At 36.2% G+C, this 10,077-nt stretch overlaps 2 protein-coding genes across 2 annotated transcripts; one reads left to right on the top strand and one right to left on the bottom strand.

Moving 5' to 3' along the window:
• Positions 1-506: 506 nt before the first annotated feature.
• Positions 507-1,271, top strand: LOC139902081 (uncharacterized). The gene has a single exon (XM_071884738.1). It carries the CDS (start codon positions 507-509, stop codon positions 1,269-1,271), a length of 765 nt encoding a protein of 254 aa, XP_071740839.1.
• Positions 1,272-7,276: 6,005 nt separating this feature from the next.
• LOC139898597 (DCD domain-containing protein NRP-B-like) lies at positions 7,277-9,828 on the bottom strand. The gene is made up of 4 exons (XM_071881351.1): positions 8,992-9,828; positions 8,174-8,274; positions 7,899-8,093; positions 7,277-7,807 (listed from the first exon to the last, which is right to left on the bottom strand). The coding sequence occupies exons 1-4, from the start codon at positions 9,629-9,631 to the stop codon at positions 7,766-7,768; spliced, it is 978 nt and encodes a 325-aa protein (XP_071737452.1). The 5' UTR covers positions 9,632-9,828; the 3' UTR covers positions 7,277-7,765.
• Between the last annotated feature and the right edge of the window lie 249 nt (positions 9,829-10,077).

Below are 10,077 nucleotides of genomic sequence, written 5' to 3'. Positions count from 1 at the left end.
TGTATGCCTTCTCCCTATTCCGAGCTCCTGCAAGTGTCCTCAACCTACTAGAAGGTATTCGTCGCAAATTTTTTTGGGGTGGGTCAAATGATATCTCAAAAATATCATGGGTTAAATGGGAACACATCCTACTGCCTTACGAAGTAGGTGGATTAAATATTGGTACTCTAAAAGCTAAAAATTTAGCTTTGCTCAAAAAATGGTGGTGGAGGTTTCGTAATGAAACTAACACTGTGTGGGTCAAAATTATAAGAAGTCTTTATGGGCGGGACGGGGGGTTGAATTCTAATGATTTTAATGTTATAAGAAGCTGGCACTCGATATGGAATGGTATAAGAGCAGCGGGCTATCATATTAACAGTATCGGTATCGATTTTTCCAACTCATTTGTGAGGGTTGTTAACCAAGGAAACAGCACGCTATTTTGGAAAAAATCTTGGTTAGGCAATTATTCATTCGCAGAAACTTTCCCCAGATTATTTCGACTTGAACTTATGAAGGACGCAATGGTTATGGATCGATTAATCAAATGCAATGAGATGGGTGACTGGTCGGCAAATTTCAGCTGGTGTAGGACTCCCTCTGGTCGCACTAATGGAGAGCTAAATGAACTGTTATCAATTCTACATGGCTTTAAGTTCTCATCTACTTTGCCTGATTCATGGCCTTGGTTTCTAAACAATGATGGACGCTTTGTAGTTTCTACTCTTAATTCGCTTATTAATTCCGAGCTCCTCCCTACAATTGTGTCGCCCAAAGAAACAATGCGTAACAGTTTTATCCCTCAACATCTTGGCATCTTCGTTTGGCGGGTAAAGAGAAATAGACTTCCGGTTCTTTCGGAATTAGATAGACGAGGTGTGGATCTTGATTCGATTCTCTGCCCCATTTGTAAGAATGATATTGAGACGGTGGATCATACTCTTCTACTATGTCCTTTTGCTGCCGACGTTTGGTCTCGTGTATGTCGTTGGTGGAATTGTTTTTCTTCTTCGTTTGTCTCTTTTGATGAGTTGTTCGTGGGTACTTCGCATTCGCTGATCCCCAACAAATATTCTAAACTTTGGCAAGCTGTGGAATGGATCACCGGTTACATGATTTGGAAACATAGAAATGATTTAGTTTTCAAGAAAAAGAGGAGCATTGGGCCGATGTTAGTCAGTGAAATTCAGCTAAAAGCTTATGAATGGATTTCAAACAGGTCTAGAAAGCCATCCCTCAATTGGTCGCAATGGTTGATAAATCCGAACTCCTTTGATGATCATGGCTAGTTAGTTTGTAATTGTTTTACTTTCTCCCTTTCTTTAATTGGTTTTTGATGTAATCTTGTAAGGCATTATCTTATATGCCTTCTGTACCTCATCTATTTTTAATAATATATGCTTTACCTTTCCAAAAAAAAAAAATTCTCTCTCAAACTTTCCCCTCTTTCAAACCGTCATTTCCCAATTCCATCCCTCTACCAAAACAACCACAATTCAATCCTCAATACTCATCAAAAACCCAGAATGCAACTCACTCATTTCCAAAAAAAACAACCTTATTTTTAGGAAATTTAGCATCAACAGTCGATCCTCATATCATAAAAAATGCTCTTCTCAATTTTGGTACAATTGTGGGTGTTTCTTGGAAAAAAAATAGATCTTTTACCTTTATCAAGTTTCAAAATTTGGATCAAGCAAATCGAGTAGTTGAAGCAATGAATGGTGAACTTCTTCATAAACGCCCTTTAACAGTAGGTTATGCAAAAAAGGACATGAATATCAACATTTTGCCCAGGTATGATGAACACAAACCTGTTAATCCTTCTGTTTCCAATTTCAATCCACCACCCACAAAATCATCAAAACCTGGGATTAACCATGCTGTTAATGTCGATACTACTAAACGCCTTAACCTCTCAGCCCTAATCGTAGACAGAATCCCAATAAAGGCCTTAAAGCTTTTTAAATGGCTAAAAAAGAGATCCATAATCGTAGATTCTGTGTCCACTTGGGGTCACTACGCCTACATCGTTTGTTGCAAAGACGTGGAAAGTTATAAACGAATAACGAGTGGTCCTTCTTCTAGTAAGTTGGAATTTGTAGACATTATTCCAATGTCTGGTTATGCCAATAAATTCTCTAGAATTACCAAAATCGTTATCAAAGGCGTTCCTTTTAACTGCTGTTCTTCTGATTGCACCATCGAAGTGGCCAACTTCTTTGGAAGAATGATTCAAATAGATACTTTATCCCATAACCTTCAACGACCCGACGTATTACAAGCTTTAATCGAAACTGATGACCCTGGACTCATTAGGCAATACATTGACGCCAAAATTGAAAACAAGTTTTTTGGTAAACTTTGGATCGAAGAAGTCTTTGAAGACGATATTATGGAAACCATTGATAGTGTTATCATTGAAGAATTCAATGAAATGGCAGATCTTGACGCGTTCAAAAGCGAAAAATCTTCACCGGAAGTTATCATTCCGGAGGCAAAACCTACTGTCACTGTTCCGGTTACAAAGTCACATGTCACTACTCTAGAGGATGGAGAGATTAACGTTGAGGATGTTAATTTGAATTTTGAATCTCCAAAAAAACCTTTCAATACCTTCTCGGAAAATGCACCTAGAGTTATCCATAATTCTATGGAAAAGGTTACTAATGCAGTCAAAAAACAAAAAGAAAAAGGTGAGGTCTTTAGAAAAGCAGAGATTGAGATCAAAACAAATCTCTTTAAGGTACAAAGTATTGCCTATGATGTTGACAATGAGGACACCAATGCCAAGTCCCTTTCATCCCCTACTCAACCTATTAATCATGTCCCCTTCAACCTAAACTTAAATGACTATCCTAACCTTGGCTCCCTTTTCCCAAAAATCTCTCCTGCTACAGCCGATCCCCCCTTTTGCAATAGTGTTGATTCTTCTACTATTCATGTTGATCCTCCCTCATTTGTTGAAATAGTCAAAACTTCCAGCCCTGCCAAAAATTCTCAATCTAACTTTTGCATTGATAAAGGGTGCAAAGACTCTTGTGAAAAATTAAAAGCTAGATGTGTTCTTCCCCCAATAACCGAGCCATTCACCCTTAACAATAACACCAAAGTTTCTACCAAAAATTTAGCCAAAGATCAAAATTGGAGTGAGCAAATCCCAGACTTATCAGGTGTTTTCGACACTTCAAATGAAATTAATCATGTGGTTAGAGATGTCCATAAATTGAAAAACAACATCACATCCTCTGGTCAATTTGGAGGCAAAAAACTCACTTTTCAAGAGGTGATGGCAGACTTTGGGGTCATGATGCAAAATATGGCCGAATACGATTCTCCAATCACTAAACCAAAACCATGAGGCTCGCCTCGTGAAATACCCGCGGCCTTGGTAACGGTTCAAGAGGTCGTTTGGCGGGTACTTTGTTAACCGATTCCAATTGCAATTTCTAGCAATTCAAGAGACCATGGTAAAACAAGTTACTCAACCAACCCTCAATGAGATTTGGAAACATTTTTCTTTCGATTCAATCCAAATTGGTGCAAGTGGTCATTCGGGTGGATTACTCTCAATATGGAGACTTGATTTTTTCTCTTTAATCCAAAGTTGGTCTCATAAACATTGGATTGCTACTATATTAAGGTATCTTCCTAACAACCAAATTGTTTTTATCGTCAATGTTTATGCTCCTTACCTTGAGTTCAAAAAACAATTTGTTTGGTCTCAATTAATTAGTGTGGCAAATCAATGGCCGGGTCCATTGTGCTTTCTAGGTGATTTTAACTCGGTATGCTCATCTGAGGAAAGGTTACGGGAAACTATTGATCAAAATAGCATTGATTCGTTTAATAATTTCATTAGTCAAGCTAATCTTATTGATCAAGTGCTATCCAATGATGAGTTTACATGGGAAGGGCCTTTCGGTAAATTCTCTCGTATTGATCGAGTGTTTATCAATAGCAAATGGGCTATCCTATGGCCCGATGCAATTCTTCAAACCGGTTACCAGGATAGATCAGACCACAAACCTTTGATATGGGCAAAAGTTTTAGAAAATTGGGGTCCAAAGCCTTTTCGTTTCAATAATACTTGGTTCAATAAACCGGGCTTTCTAAACTTCTGTGATGATTTATGGAACGAGTACTATGTTGAGGGTTGGGCAGCCTTCAAAATTGCAATGAAAATGCGTATGTTAAAAGCAGACATGAAAATATGGAGTGTTTCTCATCAAGATAAAGATGAGGTCACCCTTAAGCTCATAGACGCAAAAATCAAATCGTTAAAGGTAAGTTTTCAGTCACGTGATCTTACTGCTATAGAGCTTCATGAATTGGCCGATCTCAAGAAATACAAAAAAATCCTCTCTGTTCGAATTGAATCAAAAAGACGATTGCACTCTCGGTTCCACTGGTTACGCGCAGGTGACAAAAATACCAGGTTCTTTCATCTAGTTTCTCGAATCCGCCAACAGTCGTCTTATATTTCTGGTATGCTAATCGATAATCAGTGGTCTGATGATCCTGATGTTGTTAAGGAATACACAGTATCCTTTTTTGAATCTTTGTTCGAGATCAAGCATTCACTCTCTGATCTAATTGCCATCGATTGGGCTTCCTTAAAATTGGCCCAAGTCCCAGCCCATTTAATCCTCTCTCATGAAGCCCAATTTTCATGTCAGGAAGTGTATAATGTTATCAAGGGTTTTGATGGGAATAAAACACCGGGCCCGGACGGCTTCTCATTACAATTTTTTAAGAAAGGTTGGTCCTTCCTTGAAAATGATATAATGGAAGTTTTTAACCAATTTCATGCACATCCTTCTTTCCCGAAGGGATTTAATTCGTCCTTCATTGTCTTAATCCCTAAAACAAATTGTGCTAGAGTGATCGAACAAATGCGCCCAATTAGTTTGATTAATGCTCCTTACAAAATCTTGGCCAAAACCATCGCTAATAGATTAAAACGTGCAATTCCTTTATCATTAGCGAAAATCAAAACGGTTTCGTACCGTCAAGGTTACTTTTAGATGGAGTTATGGTTGTTAACGAAGTCGTTCATGTGGCTAAGTCGAAAAAATCCCCCCTCATTTTGATCAAAATCGATTTTTCAAAGGCATACGATTGTGTCTCTCATGATTTTCTTCGTATGGTGCTTCAAAAAATGGGCTTCGGGTCTAAATTCATTTCATGGATTGACACATGTATTTCAAACATCAAGTTCTCGGTTCTATTAAATGGGTCTCCTTCACGAGAAGCTTCTTCTCATCGCGGTTTACGACAAGGCGACCCGTTGTCATCTTTTTTGTTTATCATTGTTGCCGAGGTGTTAAGTAAGCTCCTTTCAAGAGACTTGAACAATGGATTTTTGAAAGGTTGTAAGTTTGTTAATAATCTTCTCATTAACCACTCCCAATTTGCCGACGACACGATCATTTTTGCACAACCAAATGTAAGTGAGCTTAATCGCATCAAGTTTATAATGGGTTTGTTTTTTCATTTATCCGGGCTTCAAATGAATTCCATAAAAACTACTCTTTATGGCATTCATGTTTCTAAGGAGGACATGATTTCCTATTCGGCTATCTTCGATTGCAAAGTGGGCCATTTTCCTATGGAATACTTAGGTATTCCTATTAGCATTACTTCGAATAAAAGTACGATGTGGGATCCAATTCTCAAAAAATTCAAAAAGAAACTAGCCGGATGGAAAGGTAGATGCCTCTCTTTTGGGGGTCGTTTAGTTATGGTCAATGCGGTTATCTCAAATCTTCCTTTACACTACATGGCCATTTACAAAGCACCGGTAGCCGTCATCAAACAACTCGAACGTTATCGAAGGAATTTTCTTTGGAGCGGCGATTGTTTAAAAAAGAAAACGTGTCTAGTCAAATGGGACACGGTTTGTCTACCCAAAGAGTTGGGTGGTTTGGGTGTTACCCCACTTCGTATCAAAAATCTTACGATGTTATGCAAATGGTGGGCGAGATTCAATTGCAACAAGCCTCGTCTTTGGAAGTCGATTGTTTCTTCCTCTTTCGGATCCTCCTTTCAAGGTAAATTAATCTATAATGTGTCCTCTTTACTTTCTTCGCAACTTTCACCAATATGGAGCGATTTGATTAATTTGCAAAGCGATAAGTCTCTTCATGATATTATTGATTCGAACGTTTGGAAATGGAAACTAGGAAATGGGGCAGGTATTCTTTTTTGGCATGATAGATGGGTGAACAATTGTTTTCTTAAACATGAATTTCCTTCTCTTTATGCCTCCTGCCTTGATAAATTTGCAACAGTGAACAAATTTAGATCTTTTGATCCTTTGTTTTCCAATAACAGCAAGTGGGATATTCATTTACAACATCCACTTTCATTGTTTTGTCACTTGTGTTTAAATAACTTGATGCTACTGCTTGAACAAATTCCCTTCAATGATTCGATGGATGATAAAATCGAGTGGTCTATTTCAAATAATGGTACATACTCGGTGTCTGATGCCATTCGTACATTGATTCAATCCAACGTAGTCATTACTCCTTCGTGGCCCAAAGTGATTTGGGGTAATAACGTCCCATCAAAGGTTATGTTGTTCCATTGGCTTGCAATCCGAAATAGTATTCCCGTAAAGGACGTGCTATTAAAAAGACATATTTTACCGGCTTCTCAATCGAGTTTGTGTATTTGGTGCTTGGAGGATAACGAGACTATCAATCATCTCTTAATGCATTGCAAATGGTCCTTTAAATTGTGGGCGGAGTTCTTTTCTTGGTGGAACGTGTCTTGGGTGTTACCGGGCTCAATTGAAGAATTTTCGTTTGATTGGTTCTTTGGCATGGGCATTAAAGCTTCAAAGTTTTGGAAGTTAATCGGTCCCGTCACAATTTGGGCAATTTGGCTAGCTCACAATGATTTCATTTTCAATGGAAAGGTCATGTGTCGTTCGGCGTTAATCCGTAGTATCAAGCTTAAGACGTTTCTTTGGGCTACAAATCACAACTTTTGCAATAGTGTTCACTCGTATGTATGGGAACACAACCCATATTTATTATGTTTTTAGTTTACTTTTATGTAACTTCAATGTATTTCGTCAATTTAGACCGAGCAAGACTCCGTCTTTGTATTTTTTGTATCGCATCTTCATTGATTTGATGATCTTTCCATATTAATACAAGCCAATTTTTCGCCGTAAAAAAAAATATAAATTTAACTAATATAAAAAATAAAAAATAGATATTATAGTCAAAATTAAGAAAAGAACGACTTTTAAAAGTCGATTGGAACATTTATTTTTGAGACGAATAAAATACATTGTTATATAAATGTCTCCTCTCTGCCATACTATCCATTTTGACACTCATGACTCAACCCATGAAAAAGATCGCCATTTTCAAATTCAAGCCGTTTGTTTTCAGCTCACAAATTTAAACCGTTCTTACAATCAACATCAACAGATATATAAGATAAGATACACATTTAAATAGAAACAGTATTGTACTTCATTTATTCATACTGAGTTTGTATTATCACATATATACGACCGAGCCAAATAAACAAAAGGGACTGATAGTACCATTGATCATCTTCATGGCTAACACGTCCCCTTTTAAAACATTATACTAGTCTCTTTCTACAGTAGTATAAAACACACTGGCTCGGTAAAAACATATATATTAGTTACGTATATATATGATGCACAACATCTCTTCTTCGACGAAAACTCTTAAACGCCATAACTAGACCTATTCTTCCTCATAAGTATATCATAATTTACGCACCAAAATGCACTTCAATTCTTGTTTTCTTCAAAGATGTCCAAAAGTGATAGCACCTGCGATGAAAATACAAGTCTCTGTTAGTTTCACATTTCACATATTTAATAAAAGTGACAGCGAAAATTGAAGGGTAAAAATGTAATTTACCTCTGGAATGTTAAGTTCAAGACGGAACTTAGGGCCATCGTAGTGATGAAGTATCGGCCTAAACGAGTCCTCTTCTAAAGGCTCAGCTACTTTACGAGTAATAACTTGAACTTGAGCAGGGAACCTTGATTCTCCAGGGTTCTTTTTGTCTTCCCAGGCAGACGGGTCGATGTTCGTTCCACCAAAACTTGCAGCCTAAATCATTTATAACATGTTAACCTCGTTGACATTATGCTTTAAAGTCAAAAAGTTAAAGAATTGATGGCATATAATACCTCAAAAACACCATGAAGTTGGTGTGTGGAGTAGTTGTACAAAAAAAGAGGCAGACCAGGTGTGATTTGCCTAACAGAGTCGCGATAGCGTGGGGGTAAGCCTGAAATTCATTTCAAGAAAATATTAGGGATATTTACGACAGTTCGATTGGAAATTTGTAGCACTAAATCAATTTAAGAAAGATTAGAACAAAATCCCAAGTTAGATAACTTTTATTTACCAATATACATGTTGCAACTATTTGTAAAATACTAAAATAGATAGCTTTGTTTCACAAATGCTGTTATGATAAGAAAATTCCAAATAAAGATCAAATTTGAAACTTATATGTGTTACCAATTTACCATAATACAACAAACTTTCAATGTGAAAGTATGATCAATTCAACAACTTATAACTAAACATTTTGTTGCAACAAATAATCTAAATGAGCTATGAGCTATTAACATTATTAAAATCACACTATTATCCTCCAAAACTGCAAATCAAAACCCCTTTGGGTGTTTTGCAGGGATGATTCTATATCTTGAAAACCCCTAATACCTTCAAAAAAAAAAAAAAAAAAAAAAAAATCAACAATCTAACCAGCCAAACAAGACTCACAATTCACAAAATCAATCACAAAAAATATTCAAACTTTATGACAATACAGAGAATAACAAATCAAAAACCAGTAAACCCTATGTAAGACAGCCAAAAAGGGATAATTTTTCCTAACATACAATCATAATCACTACCAGCTCATGATCCACAAAATTAACACAAAACCCACATATAAAGACACAAAATTTATCAAAATTGAATGAAAAAAACTTACCAAAAAGCTGCCTTTTGAGATTCTCTTGCATAGTATCATTGTTGCATACAAAGATATAACCCCCAACAGTCTCATTTCTGGGTAAAGATTCAGAAGGTGGCAAAGTCTTGAATCTCTTATCAACACTATCCTTATCCTTTTCTTTATTATTCACATTATTATTATTATTATTGTTGTGTTTCTTGTTCTTGCCATGTTTACCCCCAAAATTATGATGTTCATCTTCACCATTTTTCATATATTTACCATCTTTCTTGAACCCACTTTTCTCAAAATTAACATTAACATTATTATTTAAACCATAATTCAAACTGGGTTTTGAATAAATTCCTTTATTAAACCCACCATTAATCCCAAAATCACCAATTTGGGTTTGACTGTTTGACCCAACTTTCCAATCAAAATTAAACCCATTAAAATCTTGATTTGATGAACCGAAATAGTTAGATCTGACGGCGCCGGAGTTGACAAAATCACCGCCGACACGGACGTCAAAGTTCCGGCGATCTTTTTCCGGCCGTTTAGAAGCGTAAGAGGTGCTCCAAATGGAATCGTTTAAAGAAAGATTAGAAAGATTGTTGCTTTGAACACGAAGTTGATCACTAAACTGCCAAAAAGATGATTGATTGTTGTTTTCCATGTTTCAATTTTGCTTCAAGATTGAAAATTTGTTGATACCCAAATGAAAAAATTGTAAGATTCTGTGAAAATAAGTGAGATTAAAAGTAAATTGTGAAGTGGGTGTTTGAGTTATAAAGGAAATAAAGGATTAAAATGACAAGAAGCTTCGAGGAAATTGAAAGTAATTGGAAAAGATTGCGTGTTAATTTGTCAAAGGTGTGTGTCTTGAAAATTAAAGGAAATTAAAATGGTAATTCAAATTCAAAATATACACAAATTAATTGTATCTTGACAGTATTTAGCTACACCTGTGTTTAAAATTAAATATTAAATATAAGTTATGAATTATTCTAGATTGGTTGAGAAAAGGAAAAGATGATAGGTGTTGTTGAGCGAATAAACTGGTGAAGGCAAAAACGCGTAAAGGATGATGATAAAAATAGATCGAGTACTTCATGTTTAAGG

Source organism: Rutidosis leptorrhynchoides, chromosome 3, assembly GCF_046630445.1.
Source record: "Rutidosis leptorrhynchoides isolate AG116_Rl617_1_P2 chromosome 3, CSIRO_AGI_Rlap_v1, whole genome shotgun sequence".
Lineage (NCBI taxonomy): Eukaryota > Viridiplantae > Streptophyta > Magnoliopsida > Asterales > Asteraceae > Rutidosis > Rutidosis leptorrhynchoides.
This window is presented reverse-complemented; position numbering and strand designations above follow the sequence as displayed.

What these genes read in the sequence shown, in the direction of transcription:
- LOC139902081 (XM_071884738.1), top strand. Translation starts at nt 507, where the DNA reads ATGGTTATGGATCGATTAATCAAATGCAATGAGATGGGTGACTGGTCG.
- LOC139898597 (XM_071881351.1), bottom strand. Translation starts at nt 9,631, where the DNA reads ATGGAAAACAACAATCAATCATCTTTTTGGCAGTTTAGTGATCAACTT. An exon ending in TCTCAAAAGGCAGCTTTTTG is followed by an intron (nt 8,275 to 8,991) that starts GTAAGTTTTTTT and finishes AATGAATTTCAG; the next exon opens with GCTTACCCCCACGCTATCGC. An exon ending in AACTTCATGGTGTTTTTGAG is followed by an intron (nt 8,094 to 8,173) that starts GTATTATATGCC and finishes TAAATGATTTAG; the next exon opens with GCTGCAAGTTTTGGTGGAAC.